Source organism: Candidozyma duobushaemuli (assembly GCF_002926085.2).
Source record: "Candidozyma duobushaemuli strain B09383 chromosome Unknown D_B09383, whole genome shotgun sequence".
Lineage (NCBI taxonomy): Eukaryota > Fungi > Ascomycota > Pichiomycetes > Serinales > Metschnikowiaceae > Candidozyma > Candidozyma duobushaemuli.
Window position 1 is genome coordinate 1428518 of NW_020289898.1, and position 27076 is coordinate 1455593.

At 47.0% G+C, this 27076-nt stretch overlaps 13 protein-coding genes and 1 non-coding gene across 14 annotated transcripts; 6 read left to right on the forward strand and 8 right to left on the reverse strand. All coding sequences in view use genetic code 12, as the record gives it.

Moving 5' to 3' along the window:
- Window positions 1-147: 147 nt before the first annotated feature.
- CXQ87_004207 (GTPase) lies at window positions 148-1302 on the forward strand (the record flags this gene model as incomplete). Its single annotated transcript, XM_025482655.1, has 1 exon — window positions 148-1302. The coding sequence occupies one exon, from the start codon at window positions 148-150 to the stop codon at window positions 1300-1302; it is 1155 nt and encodes a 384-aa protein (XP_025337273.1).
- Window positions 1303-1358: 56 nt separating this feature from the next.
- On the reverse strand, window positions 1359-3161 carry CXQ87_004208 (uncharacterized protein; the record flags this gene model as incomplete). The annotated part of the gene is made up of 1 exon (XM_025482656.1): window positions 1359-3161. One exon carries the CDS (start codon window positions 3159-3161, stop codon window positions 1359-1361), a length of 1803 nt encoding a protein of 600 aa, XP_025337274.1.
- Window positions 3162-3224: 63 nt separating this feature from the next.
- Window positions 3225-4469, reverse strand: CXQ87_004209 (uncharacterized protein; the record flags this gene model as incomplete). The annotated part of the gene is made up of 1 exon (XM_025482657.1): window positions 3225-4469. One exon carries the CDS (start codon window positions 4467-4469, stop codon window positions 3225-3227), a length of 1245 nt encoding a protein of 414 aa, XP_025337275.1.
- A 406-nt stretch (window positions 4470-4875) lies between these two features.
- On the forward strand, window positions 4876-5655 carry CXQ87_004210 (S-adenosylmethionine-dependent methyltransferase; the record flags this gene model as incomplete). Its single annotated transcript, XM_025482658.1, has 1 exon — window positions 4876-5655. The coding sequence occupies one exon, from the start codon at window positions 4876-4878 to the stop codon at window positions 5653-5655; it is 780 nt and encodes a 259-aa protein (XP_025337276.1).
- An 88-nt stretch (window positions 5656-5743) lies between these two features.
- Window positions 5744-7763, reverse strand: RPS30 (40S ribosomal eS30 domain-containing protein; the record flags this gene model as incomplete). Its single annotated transcript, XM_025482659.1, has 2 exons — window positions 5744-5962; window positions 7674-7763. The coding sequence occupies 2 exons, from the start codon at window positions 7761-7763 to the stop codon at window positions 5744-5746; spliced, it is 309 nt and encodes a 102-aa protein (XP_025337277.1).
- A 574-nt stretch (window positions 7764-8337) lies between these two features.
- Window positions 8338-8742, reverse strand: KRE1 (Kre1p; the record flags this gene model as incomplete). The annotated part of the gene is made up of 1 exon (XM_025482660.1): window positions 8338-8742. The coding sequence occupies one exon, from the start codon at window positions 8740-8742 to the stop codon at window positions 8338-8340; it is 405 nt and encodes a 134-aa protein (XP_025337278.1).
- A 1132-nt stretch (window positions 8743-9874) lies between these two features.
- On the reverse strand, window positions 9875-13841 carry MCM2 (MCM DNA helicase complex subunit; the record flags this gene model as incomplete). The annotated part of the gene is made up of 3 exons (XM_025482661.1): window positions 9875-10778; window positions 11324-13727; window positions 13751-13841. 3 exons carry the CDS (start codon window positions 13839-13841, stop codon window positions 9875-9877), a joined length of 3399 nt encoding a protein of 1132 aa, XP_025337279.1.
- On the forward strand, window positions 11067-11137 carry CXQ87_004214. The gene has a single exon. It is a non-coding gene; the product is annotated as a tRNA-Gln (tRNA).
- Window positions 13842-15010: 1169 nt separating the features above from the next.
- CXQ87_004215 (uncharacterized protein) lies at window positions 15011-16519 on the forward strand (the record flags this gene model as incomplete). Its single annotated transcript, XM_025482662.1, has 1 exon — window positions 15011-16519. One exon carries the CDS (start codon window positions 15011-15013, stop codon window positions 16517-16519), a length of 1509 nt encoding a protein of 502 aa, XP_025337280.1.
- A 142-nt stretch (window positions 16520-16661) lies between these two features.
- PIM1 (ATP-dependent Lon protease) lies at window positions 16662-19853 on the reverse strand (the record flags this gene model as incomplete). Its single annotated transcript, XM_025482663.1, has 1 exon — window positions 16662-19853. The coding sequence occupies one exon, from the start codon at window positions 19851-19853 to the stop codon at window positions 16662-16664; it is 3192 nt and encodes a 1063-aa protein (XP_025337281.1).
- A 690-nt stretch (window positions 19854-20543) lies between these two features.
- On the reverse strand, window positions 20544-21536 carry CXQ87_004217 (uncharacterized protein; the record flags this gene model as incomplete). The annotated part of the gene is made up of 1 exon (XM_025482664.1): window positions 20544-21536. The coding sequence occupies one exon, from the start codon at window positions 21534-21536 to the stop codon at window positions 20544-20546; it is 993 nt and encodes a 330-aa protein (XP_025337282.1).
- A 59-nt stretch (window positions 21537-21595) lies between these two features.
- On the forward strand, window positions 21596-22555 carry CXQ87_004218 (uncharacterized protein; the record flags this gene model as incomplete). The annotated part of the gene is made up of 1 exon (XM_025482665.1): window positions 21596-22555. The coding sequence occupies one exon, from the start codon at window positions 21596-21598 to the stop codon at window positions 22553-22555; it is 960 nt and encodes a 319-aa protein (XP_025337283.1).
- A 48-nt stretch (window positions 22556-22603) lies between these two features.
- CXQ87_004219 (tRNA (cytosine-5-)-methyltransferase) lies at window positions 22604-24613 on the reverse strand (the record flags this gene model as incomplete). Its single annotated transcript, XM_025482666.1, has 1 exon — window positions 22604-24613. One exon carries the CDS (start codon window positions 24611-24613, stop codon window positions 22604-22606), a length of 2010 nt encoding a protein of 669 aa, XP_025337284.1.
- A 1479-nt stretch (window positions 24614-26092) lies between these two features.
- On the forward strand, window positions 26093-26990 carry CXQ87_004220 (uncharacterized protein; the record flags this gene model as incomplete). Its single annotated transcript, XM_025482667.1, has 2 exons — window positions 26093-26935; window positions 26982-26990. 2 exons carry the CDS (start codon window positions 26093-26095, stop codon window positions 26988-26990), a joined length of 852 nt encoding a protein of 283 aa, XP_025337285.1.
- Between the last annotated feature and the right edge of the window lie 86 nt (window positions 26991-27076).

Genomic DNA, 27076 nt, shown 5'->3' on the forward strand with positions numbered 1-27076 from the left:
CTTCAGGATTTCTTGGAATCTGAATCTGGGTGTGGAATCTGGGGCTAATGTATGGGTGTACGGGTGCCACTTTACTCGCACATCTATCGAATCTTAGAAATACATCCCATCGCAACCTACTCCCCGTTTACCAAATTCAACCTGAACATGCTGACGACAGAAAACAAGCCCGCCACCATCATCTGCATTGGTATGGCAGGTTCTGGAAAGACGACCTTCATGCAGAGACTTAATGCACACCTTCATCAGAAGAAGAATCCACCATACGTTCTTAATCTAGATCCTGCCGTCCTCAAGACCCCTTATAGCCCCAATATTGACATTCGTGATTCTGTCAATTACAAGAAGGTCATGCAAGAGTATGGGTTGGGTCCCAATGGTGCAATTGTCACATCCCTTAACTTGTTCTCCACCAAAGTTGACCAGGTGATCAAGCTCGTTGACTCTAAGGGAGATAAGATTAAAAACGTCATCGTCGATACTCCAGGTCAAATTGAGTGTTTTGTTTGGTCTGCCTCTGGCGCTATCATCACGGAGTCTTTTGCATCTACTTTCCCAACTGTCATTGCCTATATTGTCGATACCCCAAGAAACACATCGCCCACCACTTTCATGTCCAATATGTTGTACGCATGCTCCATTCTTTACAAGACAAAGTTGCCCATGATTGTTGTTTTCAACAAGACGGATGTCAAAAAGGCCGACTTTGCTGTCGAATGGATGCAAGATTTTGAGGCCTTCCAGATGGCCATGATGAACAATAAAGACATGAATGGCGAAGATGGTTCGTCGTCAGGGTACATGAGCAGTTTGGTCAACTCCATGTCGCTCATGTTGGAAGAGTTTTACTCCCAGTTGGACGTCGTGCCCTGTAGTGCATTCACTGGAGAGGGCTTCGATGGTTTCATGGATGCCGTGGACAAAAAAGTGGATGAATATCATGAGTTTTATGAAGCCGAGAGAGACAGAATCTTGAAAGAGAAGGAGGAAAAAGAGAAACAGAGAAAGACCGAGTCTTTGGACAAACTAATGAAGGACATGGATATCAAGAAGGGTGAAGGCGCCAAGGATTCCGAAGTTCTCTCAGACCTCGAGGATGAAGATGACAACAATGGAGAGGTTGACAGAGATTCTGAGGACGAGGCTGAAAGGCAATATACCTTCCCAGAGGATAGAAATGCAGAGGTTAGCGAGAAATCCGAGGCCGAATTGCAGGCAAGATACCAGGCTGCGTTTGAGGACACTGCCAAGGACGCATCTTCCAAAACCGCAGAAAGCATCGCCAACTACATTAGGCAGTAAGTCTATCATGTATTTTAGTCATTTCAACTCTTATAGAGAATTAAGTATATCATGTATCACGCAAATAGGGCGTCAAGGTTGTAGGGTGTAGAGGCAAACTCATCCTTGAAAATCAAGTGTGGTTTATGCTTTGCCAAGTGCAAGATCGTCTTGCCGAATTCAGAATTACACCAAGCAAACCAAGGCCTGGTGTATGACAATCCCTTCATAGAGTTCACCTTAACACTCTCGTGCATCAAACCCAAACCAGCAGTTGTACTCATAACATAGTTCAAGCTCTCAAGAATCTCATTGTCGTCGTCTGTAGTTCTAATTCTCATCAAGAGAGACATTGGCCAAGCATTTTCAATGCCAATGTGAGGACCACCGATACCTTCGAAATGACGGCCAGTCAAATAATATGGATTTCCTGATTTCGAGAGAATCATCTTTCTTGTTCTTTGGTATGTTTCGTCATTGACATCGAGGTAGCCCATGTCTGGGAAAGAAAGCAAAGATGGAATGTTGGCATCATCCATGAATACACTACTGCCATAGCCATCAGTCTCAAATGCGTAGACCTTTCCCCACTTGGGATGATCAACGATAGCATGTTCTTCAAGACCCTTCCCGATGCCCTTGATAAAGGCATCAGTGTGTTCCTTGTGAACACTCAAGTCAAAATCGAATTTCAAATCATTATCGAAAAGGTACCTGCGAATTCGCTTCAATTCTGTCAACATGTGAACGTTTCCTGGAACGAAGAATTGTAGTATAGTGCTATCGTCGGATGGCCTAAATGCGGAGCGAATCAATCCCGTGTCAAAGTTGACAGGGTTTCCAACACCATCTAGAGGGAGCGTCTCGGAGCCAATGTTAGTATCTCTCTTAAACGAGTAGAAGAACTGCAAGGCGTCACCTGTCTCCGGGTCGAAAGATGGTTGCGACTCTCTCTTCAAAACCACAAGAATTTTCTCAAAGGCCTTGATCCAGCGGTTGGTGATGATCGAAAGGTCACCCGTGTTGTCGAGGTACTCATTTGTAAGCGTAAGAAACGATGCCAAGGAGTCAATTTCATACTTGCACTCGAAGACTTGGTTCCAGTCCGGTCTTGGGTAGACATTATCTTTGGCGGTGTTTCCCTTTTTGACATTCGAATTAGGTGGAGGATGAAAAGCATTGCAGTAGGGAGAGTTCATAATGTACTGCTCCTGAGTGTAGATGGCTCCCTTGATCAATTGCTTCAACTTCTCGTCGTACTTCACCAAAGGTTGGTATACAGACAATTGGCGAGCCGAGTCTCTCAACCACTCAGCATGGATATCACCAGTGACAACAAAAGTCTCTGGATACAGGGAGATCTTGCTTGAACTTGAGGACCCATCTTTGTGCCACAAGATGGTGGTATCCAAAGTATTGGGGAAGCAGTTCTCGACTAACCTAGCAAGGTCAGGATTCTTGATCTTCAGCTTCAAATCCACAATGAGTTTTTCAACCGCATCAGAGGCAAATGTCCGACACTTCAATGGCGGCCTCATGAAAGGATATCTGTATTTGCCCTTAGAGTAAGGTGCGTGAGCTTTCTTGGAGTAATCAACGTAGTTCACACATTTTTCTGTCTTCTTGTCCAATTCAGCAAGGAAACCCGGCGTGATCTCATCGGTCCATTTACCTTTGTTGGCTTCGGAACTCTGAACAAGCGAATCATCAGGTACATTTGGTTCATCCTCCGCAAGAATCGAGCTGTTGTATAATCTCTCCCTTGTAATTGCATCGTTATTCTGTTTATTGCGCCAGGTGTAAAACAACAATATACTGGCAACCACCAAGAAAAGCTGGTAAGGTCTCCAGCCTCGAGTGCCAACAGCTCTTAAGGTCATGGTTGATGTTCTCTTGAACGGCACCCCAGATGCGCTTTAGACCCTGCGTTACGTGCAGGCCGTTCAGGCTCCCATGATAGAGATGGTGTTTTTAGCGATACCCTTTTCGACGGAGACAAGGCCAAGGTGTCCTAAACGTTCAAGGAAGTCACTATTGGACGGCTTCTCGTTGTTCTGGGCCAATTTGAGCAAGTCGTTGTAGTTCATGCTTTGGCTGCGAATGCGCTGTGGTACTGCCTTGGAAAGAAGTCCATTGACGTCTGGGAAATTGAGGTTCATACGGGCAGCCACAACTTCGATCTCATTGTTCAGCTCTAGAACATCAAGGAGGGGCCCGTGGCTGTCCTGAATAACAGGTTCCTCGATTGTAAGGATGTACATATCTGAGTAATGCACATCGTATGGATATCCATCTAGGTGGAGCCCGTCCTGAGTGAGGATTTTCTTCTGTAAATCTTTGAACGGATACTCTCCTTCGATGTTATCCGTTAAGGGGACTGCTGCTTTGTTCTTCACGATCTGTGGTCTTTGCATCTCCATAAGCTTGTCGCTGAGTGGATCTGGGTTCTGTAGCGATTCCCAGAGATTAACATCGTGCCAGTCTGTTACGTTGCTTTCGTTCAGGGCTAGAGAGGCAAGGCGGAACAAATCGGTTGTCACCATGTCAGTCAAATGGTAGTTTCGTATCCTTTGACTCGGAGAGTCAGAACGACGATATTTCGATGCTGCTGCTTCTATTTGTTCTCGGAGATCCTCCAACGGAAGATTGATTTGCAGAAGCGTCGCATCTGCTAGTAGCCTTTGCTTCTGGCGTAGGAATATGATTATTGGGGTGGAATTGAGGAGCTTTCTGTACCAATGAAATGATTTTGTGGAGCCTCTAGCCTTCGGCAAGCTCTGGAATGGTGAGCAGGCAGCTGCAAATGAGGATATAATGTGGGCCTGAAAGTCACTTGTGTTTCTGGTGTGAGTTCTCTTATCGCTGATGAGAGCCTCAGTGGGTTTCATATCGAAGCCCGCCTTGGCCATAATGTCGTCGACAGTAAGGGCCTCGATGCCTTCGGGCTTAAGAGCATTTCTCGTAATTGGCTCTAGAACCTCGGCCACCATGGGCTCGAAGTGCTTCTTGTTCATGCTATGATGCTGTAGCTTGGACTTATGGAAATATTCGTATCCGTCAGCTGAACGCCTGAAAAATTCACGTATTAGGCCATCCTGATAGGGTATCTGTCTTTGGAAAGCTGCCTGGTACACATGTAAGGTGTGGGACAATGCCTGTGGGATTCTATCCCAAGTGTACCTAGACATACTGTGGAATATAGCGCAGAGCATCACCATATATGCTGCACCCGTACATCCTCTATCAAAACTAACTGAAAGTATTTTGTAATTGACTTGCTTATTAGGATAAAAGGCAAGCTTTCAGATTTGCTATATTATTGGTGACAATTTGGTTTCGTTGGTGGTGGTCCATCTTACTGCTTCAGCATAATGGCTGCGAAACTACATCGCAGAGACATCTGACACCCCGATGGGCCAGACAATGTAACTGATGTATGAAAAATATTGCCATGATCAAAATCAGTTTCTCTTTTCCGTCTCTTCCATCTGAATTAAATTCAAGACGTTATTTGGGGCAAGGCTGGGGTACTGGTGTGGCATCGTGAGACATCCCTCCATCTCCACTATCTACATCTCATCTTCCAGTCCTTCAATGTCAGACACGGAACTTGACGCTGGTCTCTTCGAGGAACCAGAGGATTTCAGACCTCCTCCACCCGAGTCGCATTTTGTCGAGTACGAGCGGCCCAACGACAAAGGAACAATCAGGCTAAAGCTTGTTGGAAAATCTCCATTATGGGGCCATTTGCTCTGGAATGCCGGCAAATACACAGCTAACTACCTCGACGAACATGCTGACGAGCTAGTTAAAGGCAAGAAGGTGTTGGAATTAGGCGCTGCTGGTGCTCTTCCATCCCTTGTTTGTGGAGTTAACGGAGCTTCAAAAGTGATCAGCACAGACTACCCAGATCCAGACTTGGTGAGCCACATCCAGTATAATATAGACCACTGTGAAGGGTTTCCAGACGGAACGGTTGTCAAAGCTCAGGGATACATTTGGGGCAATGACGTCAATGCCCTTTGCTACGACGACAAGGAAGAAGGAGATTTGCCTACAGAGGTCAAGGAAGAGGATAAGTTCGATTTGATCATTCTTTCGGATCTTGTCTTTAACCATACAGAGCATTTGAAGCTACTCAAAACGTGCAGACTCTCTCTTAAATCTACAGGTGTTGGTCTCGTGGTCTTCAGTCCTCACAGACCGCATCTCTTGGAGAAAGACCTAGAGTTCTTCGAAACCTGTGAACAGTTTGACTTCAAAGCAGAGAAGATTGCTTGTGTAAACTGGAAGCCAATGTTCGAGGAGGACGAGGCCACAGCGGAAATCCGCTCAAGGGTCTACTGCTTCAAAATCCATCCGCAATGGAAATAGCATAAATAGCCACTAATTTAATAGCATACTTCACAAATCAATTTGTAGTGTATTAGATATACATCGCCGGAGCGTTCGTGCAAAGGGCTTAGGCGGAGTTAGAGTTAGCCTTTCTCTTACCGTTGACCAAGGTGACGTTAATGAATCTCTTGGTGTACAACAATCTCGTGTAAGCTCTGCCCTTAGGCTGCTTTGGCTTCTCCTGCTTGTCAACCTTTGGAGTCTGAGACTTAACCTTACCGGCACGAGCCAAGGAACCGTGGACTTTACCCTGGGCTGTTAGTAATGAGTTCGAGGTTTCATGAAACTTGGATAATCTAATGGAAGTTGGAATTTGGGATGGGTGCAATATCACGACCGTGGCCGCTTTGTCGTTTCATGGTTTTGGGGCTTCTCTGAACATACCATTTTGTTTAGTTATAAGTTTATACGGTAGATGAAAGATCAGCTATAATTTTTTTCTCCCATATTGAGGTGGTGCGGAGGCAAGAATCGTGCGAGGGCTAAACGGTGATGTGCACCACGTGCGCACAGCTAGGGCTTGCGCCCTCGCTCTCAACCCAAGATGTTGGGCAAGAACCACCAAATTGGCCAAGTCGTAAGGGATAAATGGAGGAATTTATAAATTCCGTATTTGCTTAAAACATCATTGTTCCTATATTTAGAAAAACTAGAGATTGTGGGGTAGTCTCAGCTGAGGTGGTATCTACAACACATTCAATCAATCAATGCAATCACGACTCGTCTAACTTACGCGTGTAAGCAGATTCACGGCCCAACTCCATTACCTCTATACCCCTGGTCCTGAACATCTGCTGTGACACATGTGCATTGTCATTTGTTCTTTTTATCAAGACAAGGCAGCGTTGCGAACAATAGCTGCACCGACGGTGATCTAATCTTGGCTGTAGCCATGGCATCCAATGCCTAGTATTGGCGCCAGCGCCTACTGAGTAAATACAACAACCACGGTTGCAAAAATTAACACAAATACCGACGCTACCAACAGCAGCACGGAAAAGTATGAAATGGGGTACTTCTGCTCCAAGAGCAATCCCTGAACATTAAAGAAACGGTAGCAACCAAATAAAAGGCACAGGATGCCTAGAAAGAAGAAGCCAGCCCCAATGGGCTTGCCAAATTTGGTCATCTCCTCATACTCACCTTTGAGCTGGAGTTTGAATAGTTGCACCACTCCGATGCCTATGGTCGTGAGGGATAGCGAGGTTCGAAGCCAAGCAAGAAAAGTTCGTTCGTTGGCCATCTGTAGTTAGTATCGATGTTGGAATTGTGGGGTTTTGTAAAGTCATCATCGAGAGACCAGTGTAGTGAGATCCTCGGCATGTCTCAATCGTATGATCGCGTAATAATGGGTACACGAGATCCAAAGGGGGTCAATTGGATTGTCAGGAGTGGTGAAATGGATAATAAAAATGGAAATGGCTCTTCGTGGAGCGTGGCTTGATATGGCCAGCAGCTGCTTAGTTGACAGTCGTTTGCAGCCAAACCGATGATTCTGAAGACTGGATTCAAGGTAACGGAAACATAGCAATTAGCGATTGGATAAAAGGCAGCTTCCTAAAATCAACATACCGAAGCTGGATGAGCAGTTGTGGTGAATCCCCGTATCACCACGGCTCCACAAGGGCCCCTCCGTGGCACGGCGGAAACACCGAAATCGGTCAATTTCAAAATCCCGCTAGTCCATCGATCTAACCTTCCACAACTCCTAATAAATGTTTCTCATCAGCTCCCACCAGCGTTGCATTCTCATGAACGTCCTGGTCCACCACCTCCTTCAAGCTTATACCTAAACGAGCCGCCAAGGCACCACCCATGCATTCTGAAAATCAAAATATCTGTAAATCAGATCACCTAGGCCAGTACCAGCAGATCCACTAGCTTATTTAGACATTTCTGTCGACTCGGGCGTTGTTCAATAAAACCCCCCCCCATTACGTGCTCACATCATCCCCTCTTATCTATACATCAACTTCCTGTGGGATATTTATACATACATGATCACGGGCAACAGCCCCCTCATTTGGGATCAGCACCAGACCCCATGCATTCTTGGGCGTACCTAGCAAAGGCTCTGTTTCAGACATGTTGAGTAACTTGAGTAGTTTGAATGTGTTATCATTCTCGAGCCACAGTGCGAGTTGCATAGAATACCCATGGAACCACCCGAACCGGCCTTGAAAGAAGAACGCCGAACTTGCCACAAAGATTGGAACTTCTATTGTTGGAGGCGATTACCTTTATTGTAGATTTTTATCATGGGACTCATGTCTTTTTATTTTTTCTGTATTGCTTATCGCAATGGTCACTACATGATCTGATCTCGATGACTAAGTCTTGTGAAAATAAATATCTGCAATCAATAAAGACAAAATCGGCCAGCGCAGCAACTGGCCTAGACTACAATCATTCTCCTTCCCGGACTCTGTACCTTCATGTCTTTTTCCTATAACCGCCGCGGCCAGCTGTCACCTAAGCACCAGGCTTAGACCCGGCTTAATGCCACGCCTGGGCCACGCCTGGGCCACGCCTGGGCCACGCCTTGGCTGTCAGAGAACCCTGAATGTGAACGTAATTTGCGTAACGTAAATGAAATGTAATCGAATGCTAGGGCAAGACCTCTGGCCTTGTCCATGAAATGCTTAAAGAATGGTGGGACCCTTAAATGAAGGCCACACCAAGAACGAATGTGCCCACGGCAATCACCGTTTTCCATGGCATGTTGGAGCGCAAAGGCCCGGGCAAAGACCCATATGCAAATGATCCACCAGCGGTGATCGTCACCTGAGAATACGTGGTAACCTTGCCCACCTCACCAGAGATGGAGCCCATGCCAACGCTTCCAGATGACACTGATGTCGTGCTGGTGTTTTCAACAAATTGTGATTGCGAGAAAGGGCTCTCGGTGGTGGCCAACTTGCCGTCGGCGTCCGTGCCTGTGACCCAGATCATGGTGGGACTCTGTGTCGAAGACGAGGAAGTGGATGATGATGACGAGGAGGAGGAGGAGTCCGCTGCAAAGACGGCGCTGAAAAGGGCCAAAAACCAGATCAAAAAGAAGTTCATGATGAGTAGGATGTGAAATGAAAAAGTTGGCCAAGGGTGCAGATCAGGAGGGAGCCGCCTATTTATGAGATGCCATGCAATTTTTTTTCTGCACCTTCTTGGTTGCAGCATGTAAAATGCACCATGATCCCACTGACGTTTGCCGAGGTAACGTACGTCTGCTAATACGCGGATGGAGCGCTGCTGGGGCCTACGGCAAACATGGGCCGGAGTATGCAACCCTGCAAAGAAGGAGCTGCGCATCGGAACAACCTGCTCAAGCCCCAAAAATGATCCCCAAGGCGGAAGGTGGAACACCCGTTAGGTTGATCAGGTAGCTCCTTGAAAATCCAGCGTATTCCGAACGTGCGATAGCGCTGAGCCTTCCTGCTTGTCCTTCCATCGCATGAGTAGGCCGCGGTGGGTGCAAAAAGATTGAGAGCCGCGACCTAGCAACCATCCTGGACAAGAATAGCAGCATTTCTTGTCGCTTGCACGAAAGCTGGAACAATAGACTATTCGAGGGGAAGCGACACACAGGAGCAGCTCATGGAACACTCTGCTCTAATTCCGTCTCGCTTACACCGAGCCACCTTGAGCCACCCCTGCCAACGAAGCAAACATACACTCTCCCGTTGTCGGGGAATGTTTCTCCGGCCTTCGGGCCGCATTCCGGATCCACCCGTTATAGTGTTTCACAAAAGATCTCCCGTCTCTGTCATGTGTCAGCAACGCCCCGACTGTGTTTCACAATCTAGTGTTTCACTATCTTGTGTTTCTGCCTCGCAGATATTCGCGCCTTCTCGGAATCATGCCTGAGGTGTTAACGTAGTCTTTTTTTGTATGTTTGTTTTCTCGCTCGCGTACCGCCTGCGCAGCGTGGCTCAGACCTCAGCCCCCATCCTGGCCCGCCAGTTCTTTGCACCCACGCTGTTTCTATTGAAACTTCGATTGATTGCTAGCATTTGATCGCCGCGAAGACAATCGGGATCTGCCGATCTTTTTTGCCGAAGGGTCCCCGATTGTCCATGCAAATATAAAACAAGCGCCTAAGCCATTTAAGGGTTCAGCGTAGCGGCAGGACAACGTTGCTCGTCTATCCGAGCCGCTCCCGGTCGCCACGTACACGTTGAAAACACTGCAGCCAAGCCGACTAAATAAAATAGTCAACCACGGGCTTCTTCAGCGGCATCATATTGGTGTCCTTGTTTACTGCATCAAACACCTTGTACTCTCGCTCTAGATTATCGTTGATGCTCAAGATGCTGGCGATGTTCCCGCACCGGTAACAGTAATTAGGCGCCAGCCATACCGTGACTAAGCTCCCCAGAAACATCTCCTTGTAACCCTCCATCACTAGCTGATGCGCCCGCGCAATAAGCAGAATATCGTTCTTATGGCAAAATTTGTTCACCTCGTTCTCGCCAAAAAGGTATCCGGCGCCTCGAGGCAGAACCGCCCACTTGGGCACGTCTTCTGGATCGGACCATAGTAAATCGCACATGGCGCCCTCGTGTGGCACCTCTTGTTTTCTGTCGAGCCGCCTTATCTCGTCTACATCGCTGATTTCGGGACTAAGGCCCCCGTGAACACAGAAAACGCCTCCCTGACCCCCTACTATCGCACCAAGTGAAAAGTAGTCAAACACCTCGCAGCAGTAGCGCCAGACATTGACACTGCCGTACTTTCGAAGACACTCGTCGTAAAATCCGTAAACGGTGGTAATTTGTCTTGACTCATGATTGCCTCTGATTAAGGTTAGTCGGTCGGGGTACCTTATTTTAAGTGCTAGAAGGAGCAAAAGGCTCTCTATGGAATAGAAGCCTCGATCGACGAAATCTCCGAGAAATAAATACTGAGTTTGTGGGCACTCGCCTCCTGTTTCAAAAAGATTGAGTAGATCCTGAAACTGACCGTGTATGTCGCCGCATATCGTTACTGGCGTGTATATCTGTTGAATATTGGCTTCTTCCACAAGCACCTCGATCACCTTCAGGCAAATCTCTTCCACATCACGTTCAGGCACGTGCTTGCACTGCTTGATGTCTTCTATGGTTCTGCTGTTAGTTTTAATTGTTTTCGAATGGAGATGTCCACATACTTATCTAGGTCAAGCATTGATGATGGAGAATGATGTATGTCTCGCCTTAACGCGTTGATATCTAGTCACGTGCATTTGGACGTTTTCTCGCTTTTCTCCACAGCCAGAGGAGCTACAGGGCTCAAAATTTGGGAGCGGATTACTTACAAACTAAGCTTATGACTGAGAAAGTTCTGAAGTTATCTAAAAACATTTGTTTATTTTGCTGTTAATATTAAACCAGGGCTCATTTCCTGACATAACAGGTCTTATAGTGTAGTGGTATCACCTCGGATTCTGATTCCGGTAACCTGGGTTCGAACCCCAGTAGGACCTATTTTTTTCCCATTTATAGCCTTTCCTTCTTCATTTTTGCCTGGGAACAATGTGTTCCATTGTCTCGCGTCCTTTTCTATACTTCAAGTAGTCTATAACCATTAATTCAATTAAGCCTAAATCCGTAGCTAATACAAACAAGAAACCTAACCGCATTGCACCTAACGCCAGCTTGGCAAAGTGTACTTCATGAACGACTTCTGGAGCTGTCTCTTCACTGTGATCTTCTGTGCTCCCACGAAACTGTCTATACTCACCTTGATGGCTCTGTTCAAGTCACCTTGACTGACAAAGTCACTGAGTCTCATTCTAGCAAATGCCTCCGCAATTCTGATGATACTCTCCAAGTGACGGACAGTGATAGGGAACGAGCCGGTGGAGATGGACTCTCTTCTCAAGTCGGCATAAACCAAGGCAACCTTGTCCATGTCCATTTGGTGCAATTTAGGAGACACCTTGGCTCTAGCGTAGCTGATATACTTGGCCAATGTTTCTTGTGGAATAGGCGAAATTTCACTTTCTCTTTGCTCATTGTTCTGAGTGATCTTGTCACGACGGCTCTTACCCTCGTCCATTGCATCGTCGTTTTCGTCATCATTCAACTCCTCGTTAGATGGATGCGAACGAATGTGAGAGTCAACCACGAAAGAAGCAAGTCTCTCATCCAGCTCTGGGTTTACCAAGTCTCTCACGACGCACAAAATATCGAATCTGGACAAGATAGGCTCGGTCAAGTTAACATTCTGAGCGAGAGGAAGGGTGGAGTTGTATCTACCACCAGTGGGGTTAGCAGCTGCAATGATGGCACAACGCGCCTGTAAAGAGGTAACAATACCGGCTTTAGAGACGGAGATGGACTGCTGTTCCATGGCTTCGTGAATGGATGTACGATCCTGATCATTCATCTTGTCGAACTCATCAATAAGACAAGTACCTTTGTCTGCAAGCACAAGGGCACCACCCTCCAACGTCCATTCTCTAGTGATCGGATCTTTTCTCACAGAGGCTGTCAAACCGACAGCAGAAGCACCTTGACCAGTTGCAAAGACAGCTCTGTTTGCAGTCTTCTCAGCATACTTCAAAATCTGAGACTTAGCAGTACCGGGGTCACCAAGTAAAAGGACGTTGATATCACCACGAATAGAATGCTTTCCATCCACGTTTTTGGCGACACCTCCGAACAAGGAGCAGGCAATGGCAGTTTTAATATCACGATGGCCGTAGATAGAAGGAGCCATGGAGCTAATGATCTTGTCAATAATGCCCCTCTCTCTAGAAAGTCTGCGGAACTCTCTTTCGTCCTCCTCGACCCACGAAGAGACACCAGTGTCGCTTGTGAACATGGACGAAGTTTCCTTTCTTTTGATGGAGTTGGCTTCAACGACAGTTGCAAAAACTGGGAAACCATTCTTGGCATTAAGTCCACCATCATAGTTGTTTTTGTAGACACCAACAACCTCGACTTCCTCACCTGGTTTTGCGACATCTACCAAGTCCGAGAGCAAAATAACCTCTCTGTGACGAGGCAAACGTCCAGCAGGAACGGTACCGGGTGATTCTTGTAAAGTGATACGCTGGTAATTTCTGTAGAGAGTTCTTTCGGAGTTCATCTTGAAAGGGCCCTTGGCTTGACAGTTGGTACAGAAGTTGATCTTGACCTCTGAGTTGGAATCTTGGATAAATGGACCAAGCACCGCACCACATTTAAGACAGTCAAACTTGACGTATTTGAGCTGGGGGAAGACACCTGTTCTTCTGGTCACAACACCGTTGATCTTCACGAGCTGGTTCAAGTTCTTTTCCCTAAGGTCTCTCAACGACAAGGCGTTGGGGAAGTTGGAGATACGAACATGGATCTCCAGGTGAATTTGGGAGTAGTTAGGGTAGTGCAACTCGGTAGCCTCCATGGCAACGATATCAAAGATCTTGAGCATCTCCGTTGGGGAAGTCGCCAAAAACAAAGCCAAGATAGCCTTGGAATCGGCCAAGTGATTGTATGACACATCTAACGATTCAGCATTGATTTCACCCAAAGTACGAATACGGGCACCGTACACGGAACGGCCTCTCTCGTCAGTGTATTCCAAAAGGAAGGACTTCAACTCTCTAGCGATCGAACGCAGCGTGTTAGGCTGCAAAATCCACTCAGTGATGGAAGGAGCCTTGACATCGGCCAAGGACTCGAGCGACAATTCTTCCTGGAACGGGTCAACTTCCTCTTCGTTGATCAAGTCGTCCTGGTCGTCGTACTGACCTCTGCGTCTTCTGCGCTGGATTGGGAGACCGTATTCGTTAACGTCAACATCCTCGTCGTCGTCATCATCAAGGAAAGCCTGACTTCTTGCACGCGTGTCCTTGGACATGCCCAAGAGTTCATCACGGCGATCCAACTGCTCATCAATTCTACGTCTCTCGGCAGCGTCCAACTCCTCGTATTCCTCGTCATCGATGTTGCCGTCGCCCAAATTGTAGTGGTCCTGGCCGGCGTTCTGACGATAATCGTTCTGCATGTTTTCCATCAAGTCCTCGCCTTCTTCCTCGTCAGAAGGATTCAAGTCGGTCACATCATTGTGGATCTCCTCCTCCTCGTCTTCAAAAGGAATGGCAGGGGACGAAGGGGCAATTGAGGAGAGGATGCCAAGGAGGGCGTCAGAGCGTCCGAGGCATCATCGTCGTCAGCTTGTCTTTTTCTGGGACTAGACATGAAGAAGAGTGGGTGGTAGGAAAAAGCGTTGATAGACGCGCGTAATTAACTTTTTTCGGCACTACGCGTCGCCGCAGACAGGAGGCATCAGCGAATGAAGAATGGATTTTGAAATTAGACGTTAAAGGAACAGTTGATGAAAAGCGTTTTAGAATTATTTTCGTGTCTCTGTTGGAGTCTGTTCCAAAGGGACCGAGAAATTTTTTTCTAAGTTGTATCAGTAGTGCTTATGGCGGGAAAAAAATGGCTGCGAAACACGACTTATGTTCTTCATCCCGATTCGAGTAAATTGAGGATTTTTAAAGGTCTTCAAATATTTTAACTGCTTTTTTAACGACTGATGTAGTGCAATACTTGATGTCATCCAAATATCTTCTCGATCGAACTTTGTTCTATATTGTCGTTCCAACTCTACTCCCTTTCACGTATAAACAAATATGAGGTCTCAATCAGGAATGTTGATACATCTTGACTATTCTTCTTTTTAAATTTTTTGAGTCAGTGATTGAGATAGTGGAAATTGGTCGTGAATTGTGGGGAACATTCTTTGATAGCTCGGTGGTAAACTTGCAAATAAGCTGCGAAATCTTCAAATCGGTCAAAATGAAAATTCTAAATCACGAAGATATAAAACAATTACAGCTTTAATCACCTATAAGACCTAGAATCATAAAAGTTGCTAAAAGGGAATGAACTGTTAAGCTTTATGTGCTTCAAGGACCCTCCGGTAGTATGTTCTGCGGTACCATTGATATCACCACTTTGCATAACATAAATCCGATAGTGGATATCAAATGCCTCAACATATCCAAAAATCGCCTGGCATGGTATTGTTAATTGACATTCAATTACAAATGGATAATTTTTTTTATTAAGCTAGTGTTCTCCGTAATAATCAGGAGGACCCTGTCTTCCTCACTAGCCACAATCAATTCGCAGCCACCGATACCACCAACCATTACATCCTCAAACCCACAGTAACCCAAACAATAAATAGGCCAATTCTTCAACCATTCACAAAAAATCAAAATACCACCAAATTCTACCTCCTTCTACTCCCAAAACCCCTTTCGTGAAGAAGATCGCCTGGAAACACTACCGCTGTACGTGCACTCTCTGCACACCGCAAGCAAACAGCTTCAACTCTTCTTCTCCGAAACCACCTACCCATGCCACCGGTGACTGCGTTGGATTTCCTCGAGCATCAGCTTGAGCTTGAGAAAGAGGCTCGTGAGGTGATGCCCTATGAACCCGACAAATGCACTTATCCCCAGCCTCTAAGACAACTTGTCTTTACATGTCTCACCTGCCTGAGAGCCAACGAAAACAACCCTGTCGGTGTGTGCTACCTGTGCCTGATCCTGTGTCACAGTACTCACGAGTTGGTGGAATTGCTTCCTAAACGTCTGTTTGTGTGTGATTGCGGCACTTCTCGGATGAAGAACGGCCATGCCTGTGAGTTGAGGATCAGACGAGCTAAGGAGGATGCCAAAAAGCACAATTCTGGAAGCCAGGGTAATCAGGACGAGGGCTCAAGCCACCAGAGCAACCAAAATAGCGACCATCCTCCTAGCAGGCCCCACCAGCTGCAAAGCCAGGGAATCCCTAAACTACGAGCAGGTCTCTCCTCCTCACATTTCCATAGCCTTTCGGCCCAGCAGCTTCCGGCGGAGGATGTTCCCAGCTCCAGCAATACCTACAACCACAATTACAAGGGAAAATTCTGCTCGTGTAACGAATTGTTCAATCCCTTTAAGGAAACAAGAACGATGCACCAGTGCTACTTTGGTGAATTTTGCGGTGAAGACTGGTTCCACCAGGACTGTATCATGGGCTACAAGCCGGGACTTTTTAGTAACCATCCCACAGAGACTGGCGAAAACAAATTAGCTCTGCTTCCATCTCCAGGTCTAGATGCGGAGCATGATCGCAAGAACCTGGGCTCAGACTACATTGGGAATGGAAGTCCTGAGCAGAAACCTAACGCTAACGAGGCAGAGGAAGAGGTAAGGGACAACAAGCATGATGTGCCTCAGAGCTCTCTTCCCGATCATGCCGATTCGGATGACGAAGAAGGCGACGTTATACCCTATTTCCCTGCGTTGGAGTCGTTCTCCGAATTCGTCTGTTGGGGATGCATCGAGGCTTTTAGGGAGGCATTCGACGAACTCTCAACAAACTCCAATATAGTGGCAGCCAAACTACCCCATTTTGAAGGTATTGGTTCTGCCCACGAGTGGAAATCGCGTTATGACGAATATGTCAATGGCGAGCCCCAATCAAAAAAGAAGAAGAATGGCAAGGACAACAGACAGCTTTACACTTTATTTCTTCGTCACGATTTCAAGAAGGAACTCAAGAAAATAAAGGAGACGGCTCCAACCGACTCTCCAGTTGCCGCCATGCTCAGAACTTTTGACTTCATGTGCGGAGAAGATGTCATCTATTCGCCTAAGGAGGACACTGACGTCAGCTCTTCGACCGGTTCACTCTACGACATGGGCACAGAGGCTCTTCAGTCTTTACCCGGACAACAGGCCATCGAAGGTCTACATGCATATGGCTTGATGAAATCCAGACTCCGTGACTTCTTCCAAGGTTTTGTCGACAAGAACAAAGTCGTCACCGAAGATGAAGTAAGGGATTTCTTCGATAATCTCAAGCATTCCAGCTCATGACACGAATTTTCGTATATCACGATGATACAAACAAATATATACAAATAAGTTCATCATCTGCTATCACAGATGCAGAAGCTCGCCATGACTCGGCAAGCGCTGGCGAATGCTGATCGTGAGATGTCATAAATACGTAAGACCTTTATTTGCTCTTGCTCTTCTTCTTCTCGTCCAACAAGGCAAACTCCTCCTTCCACACATTGCTGCATTCTTCCTTGTTAACATCAGGGAAGATGGCATTAAAGACCTCCGAGTACCACAGCACTGGAATGAACTTGACACCTTCTTTCACTTCCTCGGGAATCTCTTCGAGCTCGTTCTCGATGTCCTTAGGGAAGATAATAGTGTCGCAGCCATATCTCTTTGCTCCAAGAATTTTTTCTCTGAGGCCACCAACGGGCAACACTTTACCAGTAAGAGTAATCTCACCAGTCATTGCTGTTGTTGGCGGTAATGCCTTGTTGAGAGCCAAGGACACCAAAGATGAAGTAAATGAAATACCAGCCGATGGACCATCCTTGGGGATGGCACCATCAGGGCAATGAACGTGGATGTCGGCAGCCTCGAAAAACCTGTTTTCAGGGTATTCCTTGACGAGGAACAGCTTGGCAAAGGAGTATGCAATGGACGCCGACTCCTTCATCACGTCCTTGAGATGACCAGTGACATGCATACCAGCATGTCCAGAACCAGAACTGATGGCATGGGTCAAGATAGATTCAATGTAAAGAGCATCACCGTTACCTGAAGTACTGTAAGAAAGACCAGTGGCGACACCTGGAGGAGGAACGTCGTAGACACGAGACCTGGTGTAAATCTCAGGTCCAACATAGTCTTTCAAAACATCTGGGGTAATGTCAAGCTTCACATCGGCTGGAATCTCCAAGGGCTTAATTCCTTCTCTCTCTTCATTAGCGGAAAGAGACACATTATCGGAAAACTGCTTACTGTCCTCAGGCTTAGGGACGGGGCGAGAGGCAGCTTCTTCTTTAACACCGGCACCTTCAGCACTAGCCTCCTTTGGTGCTTCCAACTTCTCGAGCTGTTCGACAATCTTGAAAGAAGCCTTGCTGAAGATTCTGGTGATCAATTTTTTCACATTTCTCAAACCACTCTCACGACAATATTTCTCTATCAATTTGGTGATCGCGGATGGCGAGATTGTGATGTGCTCTTCGCCGAGACCGGCCTTCTTGGCAGCTTGAGGAATCAAATGCCTGGTGGCAATCTCGAGCTTCTCGTTGTTGGTGTAACCTGAAACATCGATGATCTCCATTCTGTCTTTCAAAGGAGCAGGAATGTTACCCAAGTAGTTGGCAGTGCAAACGAACAAGACCTTGGAAAGATCCACCTTGAGATCGATGTAGTTATCCACAAATGAATTATTCTGCTCAGGATCCAAAATTTCCAAAAAGGCCGAGGCAGCACCACCACTTCTGGTCAAATCGAGCTTGTCGATTTCATCAATTAACATCAAAGGATTCGAAGTCTTAGCCAGCTTCAAAGCCGATATTATACGACCTGGGATAGATCCAATATAAGTTCTTCTGTGACCCTTGACTTCGTGGACGTCTTGAATACCTCCCATGGCAATTCTCACGTAACGACGGTCCAAGGCTTCAGCAATAGACTTCGCAATGGAGGTCTTACCCGTGCCAGGGGGACCAGCCAAACACAAAATCTTACCATCAACCTTACCAGAGACCTTTCCCAAGGAAATGAACTCCAAGATACGCTCCTTGACCTCCTTCAAACCGTAGTGGTCACGGTCCAAGATATCTTTAGCGAGGCCAACGTTAAAACGATCTGTCGAGTATACACCCCATGGAATAGAAGTCAACCAATCCAAGTATCTCTCACTGACGGCGAGTTCACTCGAGTGCTCATTCTGGCTCTCCATCTTGGCCTTCTCGCTGTTGTACGCTTCCATGGCCTCCTCACTCAACTTCAAGTGTTTCAAGCGGTCGTCAAACTTGCGGGTCTTTGAGTTCTCTTGATCCACGAGTCCAGCGTTCTTTTGCAAACCCTTGATATACTCCTTGACGATTTGCTTGGTCTGCGCTTCGTCCGCACGAGAAGACAACTCCTTCATGGTCTTCTCGGCGATAGTATAAGCCTCAAGTTCGTTCTTGAACAACTCAAGCGCTTTCTGTAATCTCACCTCTATATTGAGTTCCTCTAACATTTCCTGTACCTTAGCTGGGGTAGCACTAGTAGTCGAGCCAATGAAGTCAGCAAGCTTGTGAGGAGATGTCAAAAGATTGCTGGCATCTCTTACAGTGTCCTTCTTGTTCGGTATAACACGGGCCATCTTGGACAACAGGTTCTTCACGTCTTCAATGATAGCTTTGAACTCGACGCTGTTGGGGTCGTAAGGTTCGTCTTGACAGTGAGACACCTTGGCATAGGAAACACCCAAGCCCTTCAAATAGGCAGTAGGGAAGTCCTCTTCCTCCACGGGCTCAGGGACGGAGGCGCCCTCCGAGGCACCCTCCGAGGCACCCTCTGAGGCACCCTCTGAGGCAGTCTCAGCCACAGCACCTTCGCTAGTGGTAGCGGAGGTTTCAGATGGCACGGTGAGTTTCTCCAAACGACATCTCTCCATTGGGTAACCCAAGATACGCAAGTAAGGTCCATCTTCGTAGTAACGCTGCACGTAACAGTGGACACCGATGGTGTAGACGGACTTTCTGTTGTGGATGATGTCAGTATCGGGCTCCTCCGGGTCTTTCATGTGGAACAAGACAAAATGGGGTTCTCTTCTATCACAGATCTCTATGATTGTCTGTTTGACAGCTGGATCTGAAATGTTGATGGAGAAAGGCCGGCCCGGAAGCGGAGGCTTGTCTTTCATGGCGATCGCCAAAAGTGGCGGATATGTGCCCGACGCGTACGTCATCACCGAGGGCACATTCTTGTCATCATCATCGTTATTGTTATTATTGTTGTTGTTGTTGCTGTTGTTATTATTGTTGTTGTTGCTGCTGCCCACAGAGGAGCCCCCAGTCAGGGAGGCTTCCACCACCAGAGATTCTCGGGGTCTTTCGACGTCCTCTGGCTTGTCCTTCTTCTCGGGCTTCTTCTTGTCAGATTCCTCCTTCTCTGGAGTTTTCTCGGACTCCTTCTCTGGTGTCTTACCCTTATCCTCGTTCTTCTTCATCTGGAGCACAGACTCCTCCGTAACCTGAGAGCCATCCGTGGCATAAACCGCATTGGCACGAGCCTCGGGCAAAGCAAAAGCTGGTTGGGGAAGTTTGTTCACATTGATGTCAAGAATCGTCGGGTTGTGGGTGGCGTAAGTGGCGTTTCTCACTTGACTAAGTGGAATCGCCATAGAACGAACCCCCAGGACACCTTTATTTGAAGGGCCCTTGAGCAAGTTCCTGCGAGCCGCTTGGCGGATTAGGCGCTTGCTGAGTAACATTAAGCTGGGCTTGTGATGGTGTAGTTGGAAGGGATCAGGGCTAGTGTGGGTTTGTCAGAAATGTGCAGTGTAGTGGGAGAAACGGTGGAAGAAGTGCTCAGAAGGTCACGTGCACAAAAGTGAAAATGACTGGGCCCAACTGGGGCAGATAAGTCGCGATAGTATCGCGAGATCGGCCAGGAACAGGTCCGAGGAGGAATATGAGGGAATGTGGCGGGGGTACTTTTTTGTTAGTAATTTGGTAATTTGTATATAGCGATTTTTGCAGGATTCTGTGTCAATGGAGGGCTGCGGCGGATAGAAGCTAGTGTGGTGGCAAGTGATTGCTTGCAGATCTTGTGTGTATTTCGCAGCCACTGTCTTAGTCAGATCGGGGATTGATTGTAGGGTCTATGGACCGCCAACTTGATACGAAGACTTCTTCGTCACTCAGCTTGAAGCTTGAGTTTGGAGACAAAAGTCGGAATACTTCAAAAATCTTTCAAAAAGTTCGATAGGTTCACCGGATTGTCCCTTAGAAATGTTTCGTTGGCTCCCACTCCGGGCCCATCCAGCGGGCCAGGAATTTGGTAGCGTCTCTTCTCTTTCTGCCTCAATGATCTATATCTTGAAAACATGCTTCTTGCGTGGCGTCTCCTCGGGCTCCTCAGACTCTTCCCGAGGCCGTTTAGCAGGCCTCAACGGTGACGAGTGATTGTCCTCAGCAAAGTTATCGTCATTGTAGAAATCAAGCGCGTTGATCTCCTCATCCTCCACTAGTAAGCCCTTGCCGTGATGGTCCAGCGGCACTCGAGACGAGGCTTCCGTTGAGAGGAGTCTGATTTTGGATTTCTTGCTCTTGCCTGGAATGGCAATGGGTCTACTCAGCAAGTCAGCACTGGCGCTTCTAAAGCTCTCATCGTCTAATGTTGTGCTGTGGTTCACTGTGGTCAGATTTGCCTCGATCTCCGCCTCCGCTTGGGCTCTCTTGATAGGCGTTGCCTCTGCAGAAGAAGCAGGAGATGAAAAGACGTTTGGTTGAGCTGGCTCCAGCTGAGATTTCTCCTGTGCTGCTAGGCTCTCCCTAAGCGATCTGGCCTTTGTACCCAAAGGAGGGGCCCTTGCACCAGCCAGATTGGGTCTAGATAAGACTGGCGAAAACAACAGCTTGCTGAACACGGATTTCGTGTCTCCAGGGGAGTAAAAGCTATGATCTGTGAATTGAGGCATTGACTTGTGGTGGCTTGCCGTTTGAGGCGGTGATAGAAAAGAGCTTCGTTTCAGCGGTCCAGCTGATTGTCTGGTGGTTTGTTCAAGCTGTTTGTTCAATTCAGCCACAGTGTTCTTGAGATCGTCCACCACAGCCTCATGAACTCTCTCTTTGGTGGATAGCTGCTGTTTAAGCACAGAAACACGCCTCTCGTAGTCGTGAACCTTTTCTGTCAAGGCGTTGGGGTTAACTTGACTCACACTAGGACCTATGGAACCTCCCTTAGAGAGAGCCAATATTTTATAAGCACATAGCAGAACAAGATTCTTTCGTAAATCGTCTTGATGATCCAACTCTTTGAGCTTGCTTCTTAGTCTATAGTGTTCTTCGGATAGAAAGTTCATAGTAATGTTTGTGTTTGGGTTTCGCGATATCAACACTGAGATGCTCTTCTCAAGTACTCATGAAGAGGAAACCGAGTTTGCGAAAGCTCTGGTACGCCAATGTCTACGATGCTAGCAATGACGGCTATGTGAGAGACGTTGAGCTCAATATGGATTCTTTGCTACGGCTGAAGCATCACATGCTGTCGTTCACCAAGAACAAGCAAAGGAAGGTTCTACTAGATCCGCAAGCTCCTGACTACGAGGATGTTTTTATAGAAAAGGGTAACCCTATGGGTCCGGACGATATCCTAGAAGCAATTAAACCGCTGGCTCTTCGTATACCAGTGCCACAGAGGGAGGAAATTCCTGTTCTTCCACTGAGTGATCTACTAAAAGCTTTGCATTATTATAGCAGCCACAGTGGCCTACAGGAGCACTCTTGTGACGAGACGGCTCTACTTAGCTTGGGTATGCTTGTGGAGCAGTGGGCAGATGAGCTTGTCACAGATGATTATGCAAAGATGTTTGCTGAGGAATCACAGGATTTGAAGGGCAAGTTGCTACCAAACGACAAAGAGAAAATCAAGCAGCCAAGACAGTACGTGTCAGAATCGGAAGAGTCAGATGTGATATCGTTAGACATGAACTTCAGCGATGTGGACTCGGATTTTGAGATTGAGGTTCCGGAAGCTCCAGACAGAGAGAATGTTCAGAAATCTCAAGAGACCGAAGACCATAGCAGCTCTCCGAGTGACTCAGACAGCGAGTCGGAATCTGAAAGTTCGAGTTCAAGCAATTCAGACTCTGAAGAAGAAACCCAGTCACAGGTTTCACACGGTCAACAGGCAGCGGACTACTCAGATGCTTCTGAAGATTCCGAGCTCTCCAGCTCAGACTCGCTCAACGACTTTATATCAAATGATGAGGGGTCTCGACAGGCGGGCTCCAGCTCGGAAGAGCCCGATTCTGAAAGCGAAAACTCAGATTCAGACTCCGAATCAAGTGAAACCGATCCCGTGGAAGATTCCTCCGTCTAATCATCCAAACTACAGTAACGAACGTCAATGACCATGCAATATACATATTTAGACCTCAGCCTCCTTCACCTCCTTCTCCTCGGGCTGCTCAGAGCTTCTCTTCGATTCCATTTCCTTCTGGTGCTTCTTCTCCTTGCCTTCGTCCTTGGCAGAAGTGGCAATATCAAAAAGTCTCATAAGCAACTCCTGGGTGTCGTGCTTGTTCACCATCAAGTTAACGTTGGCTCTTCCCTTCCACAAGGGGAAAAGACAATCCTCATGACCCTCTCTCTTGACAGTCAAAAACACACAGCCCTCGCTGATCTCCTCAAGCTTCTTGCAGAACTCTTCATCAAGACCAGTCTCTCTGAGGTTGTCGATCTTGAGGAAAGCCTCTAGAAGAAGAATCTTCAACATCTCTGTGTTACAAGACAAGTGTCTGGAGTCACCCAAGTAGTTCTTGAGGGTGTGCAAGGACTCGCTTTGCACTCTCCATGGACAGTTGCTGCTGTCGTTTCTTTGGGTTGTGAACATCTTGATACCAGCATGCACAAGTTTCAACTTTTGCTCCTCGATCTTCAAAATTTTGGCAATGGTAGGGCTGGCGTAATAAATCAGACGACATGGCTCACCCATGGCGTTTCTGACCAAGGCGGTGTCCTTAGGGAACTTGTCGTTGATGCCATAAAATTCCCAGCACTGCTTCAACTGGTCATTGGATGGATCCAAGAAAACAAAAGGCTCTTCGTTGGCAGTTCTAGGTGCCTTTTGCTTCTTGACTGGAGCGGTCTCCTCCACCTTGGGCTTCTTCTCCTCAGACTCGGTCTCAGTGGAAGTTCTCTTGAGACCCTTCTTGGTGTCGGGCTGCTTTTCAAAAACAGTAATGAAAAAACCACCAGTGTTCTGCAAGTGGGGGTAAACTCTGATACAGCGGTCAAGGTTGAACAGCTTGGCTTCCTCCTCAGAAGGTGGGAAAGCCGTAGATGGCACAGATTCGTCACCTTTCTCCTTGACGGTCATATCTTTACCGTAAACCTCCCAGCTGCTCACACCAGAGCGTCTTTTGAGGCCAGGCAACTCGTCAGAGCAGTCTTTCAAGCTCACGGCAGAACCCCATTTTCTCAAGGCCTCAGCTACAACAGCCTCGTTCTCAATAGGCGACATCGAACAGGTGGAGTACACAAGACGTCCGCCAGGCTTCAACAACTGCAAGCCTCTGTTCAAAATGTTCACCTGCAAAGAGTGCAAGCCCAAGCCGTTGCCCACGGTGAAGTCCTTCCAGACATTGACGTTCTTTCTCATGGTACCGTCACCGGAGCATGGAACATCACACAAGATTCTGTCGAACTTGACGATTTCGCCGTCCAAGTTGATTCTGGGGAACATGGCGGCGTCGTGGTTGACCACCAAGAAATTGGGCGAGTTGAGTCTCTTGACCTGGTGGACCAACATGTGCGATCTCTTGTAGTCCGAGTCATTGGCAATGACGAAACCAGAGGCCAACTCCTGCTCGTCGTTAGCATGCAACGCCTCCACGATCTGGGCTGTTTTCGAGCCTGGAGCAGCACACATATCCAACACAGCGTGGTGGGGCTGAACATCCATGAGAAGTGGAGGAATCATCGACACAGCTTCCTGTCTGGAGATGTTGCCCACGACGGTCTCAAGAACCAAAAAACGCTGAGTTTCAGCAAACTGGGCGTTTTTTCTGATCACCGACTTGGGCACATCGAGCTGCCAGCCCAACTGAGCTGGGTAAAACTCGATGTTCTTGGGAGCGAGCTTCTGGCCTTCAAACTCCTCATCTTGAAGCTTGGCGACGTGGTTGTCGATGAACTTCTGGTTCACCTCCAAAGCATGGCTTCTGGAGCCCGTCACTCTGAAAGTCAAGGGCAAGTCTCTCTGGCAGTGCTCTTTGAAAGTGTCCCACTCGTTTTCGGGAATAAGTCCCAGAGCCTTGTAGTACTTTTCCCACTTTTCGTTTTCACGCTGAACATCGGTCCAGGTGCCGTTTCCGTTAGGCTGTTTCTTGTCTCTTTTTGCGAAACCCTTACCTGTCTTGAAATTCCGTTTGCCCATGGTAGATATCAAGTTGATGGCTCTTCGCATGCACTGAAAAATCGCATCCTCACGATGCGAAGAGCATCGCTTGGGTCTAGTTGGGGGAGATACTGAGGGACGTTTTTGGGAAACAAAAGAGCTGAACTCTTGAAATTGCTGCTAAGGAGATGTAGTGGTCTTGAGAGTTATTTTTGATTTTTTGCATGGACTCTTGATTGGTAGAGCTCTCAGGTGCAATGGCTACGTTATAGTAGGTCTCAGATGCGAGAGTACTAGAGGTCATAAGAGTAAAATCAGAGGTCTGCATTAGAGGCCAATTTTGGTGAAATGCATGTCTTTGGTAAATATCCATGGCTACAGTTTCTAAGATTTGCTAGGAGTATCATAAAGCTGTCCAGATCTGCTTTCTCTGTAGACCGCCGTCACTAAGCATATTGATCTAAACCTATTTAGTTCTCTCTTCGTAGCAATCTTTGGAAACTTAGGCTTAGTTGGTCAGTAAAGTTGTTTGGACATCTTGTGGTGAGACCTTGTCGCAAGACATGCTAAAAGTGTTAAATGGAGAGGCTCTATCGTTCACACCAGATACGATTCTGGACATGTATTTCCAGTACAGAAGTCGGCTTCCTATTAATTTCTAAAGCAATCAGCGATGCAACAAAGTTGATTGAAGCATTTCATAAACCGTTATATCCTAGGACATGCTACATAGGAATGGTGTTTCGATTCATCGCCAATTTACACATTCCAGTTGTCCAAGAAGTAAAAATGCATTTCCATCACAATGAATCAGATCCGTGAAAGTTAAAGACGCTTCCATTTTCCTATTTGACATAATCATGAATCATCAACATCGCATACGACACCCCATTGAAGCATCGCATTGTGCGATAGGCATCAAACCTGGAGAGTACCCTAAGTCCAGCCAGAATCTTTCGAATTCCGAAAAAAAGCCAATTCCACTCACCAGAATCGACCAAACTTCATCTTTCTCACACCTTGAAATAAATATCTTTTGACGTCTCGGACTTTACTTAGACCCGATGGGCTTATCGGTAAGCCGCAAGGAGACGCACCGAAGATTCTCTTCAATTGACACAGAATGCGGGTAGGGACCCCGTTTCAGGAGCAATTGCACAAAAAGGAATGTCAAACCGAGCGGATGTTTCAAGAAAACGCAAAAACACGTTTTTCGATCCACCAAGCGTTTCACTGGATTATCCGGGCTGTATGCGGATATAACCTCATCCTCGGCTCATCGGCCCCAGATTCTCAGGAAGGAGCTTCAAACCAGCCCAGCAATCAAATATTCAATGGTGAGTTTAAAACCTCGCTTAAAAGTATTATTTCTTCTCACTTAATGAAATAAATAAAAATTCTAGGTCCCTCGGAGCTGCTGCTTTGACACATCAAGAGGCGCAATAATCGCGGATACACAAATCCATCTTCTCATTCTTCTTACAACTACGCCTTCAAGTCAAACAGCCACTCAAGTTCATGCCAAACATCAACGCCTCAAGAAAAAAGGTCTTGGGCACGCTTGGCGCAGCTTTGGCATTATACCATAAAAACTACGGCGATGCCCACGGCCTAGGAGGAAGAGTTACCGACTTGGTGAACATGGGCTACTCCTTCAAATTCAAATTCACACACTTTGTCGTGCTAGCGGCATTGGTGTTTGCAAATTTCGTCAAGTGGGCTATCTTTGGCAAATTGACAGCCAACGAGGTGAAGATCCTCAAGAATAAGGCGGGCTATACCGCGTGGGAGTTTTTCTTTGGACTCCTCGTTTTCTACAACACTAGTCCCAGCTTCTTTGATATACAGCGGGAGGTGTTGAAGTATGCATTGTTGTTCTTCTGTGTGTTGCTCGTGAAGTACTTCCACTACTTGACGGCCGACAGGGTACACACATTATATTATTCCCCACAAGCCATCCGTGCTGCCTTCAATGGAAAGCATGTTCATCTACGACTTGCAGTAGGGTTACTCCTCATCTTGCTCGTGGAGGGTCTTCTTATATTCCAATACTTCCAAGACATCATCATGAAGAACCATCTGAGCGAGAACGTGCTAGTGACGATCTTCGGCTTCGAAATCATGAACCAGTCGCCTTTGACGGTTGTGACTCTCCTACAATTCATCCTTGACCTGATAGAGTCCAAAAAAGCATACTCCAACTACACTGCATTCAAAGAACGCAAGCTACGACTTATGTTTGTGGCTGAATTCATCCTCAACGTGCTTCGCTTCGGCATGTCTTGCATCTTCACCTTAATTTTCATGTATTATTACACCTTTCCCGTCCATACGATTCCTTCATCCTACGACAGCTTGAAGGTAGCGGTGATCAAGACGAGAAACCTCGTCAACTTCCGCAAAAAAGAACTTATGATACAGCGGCTCCAAAACCCAACGAGCGAGACCCTCGAACAGAAATGTATCATCTGCTATGAAGAGCTCTCTGTGCCCACCCTGGAT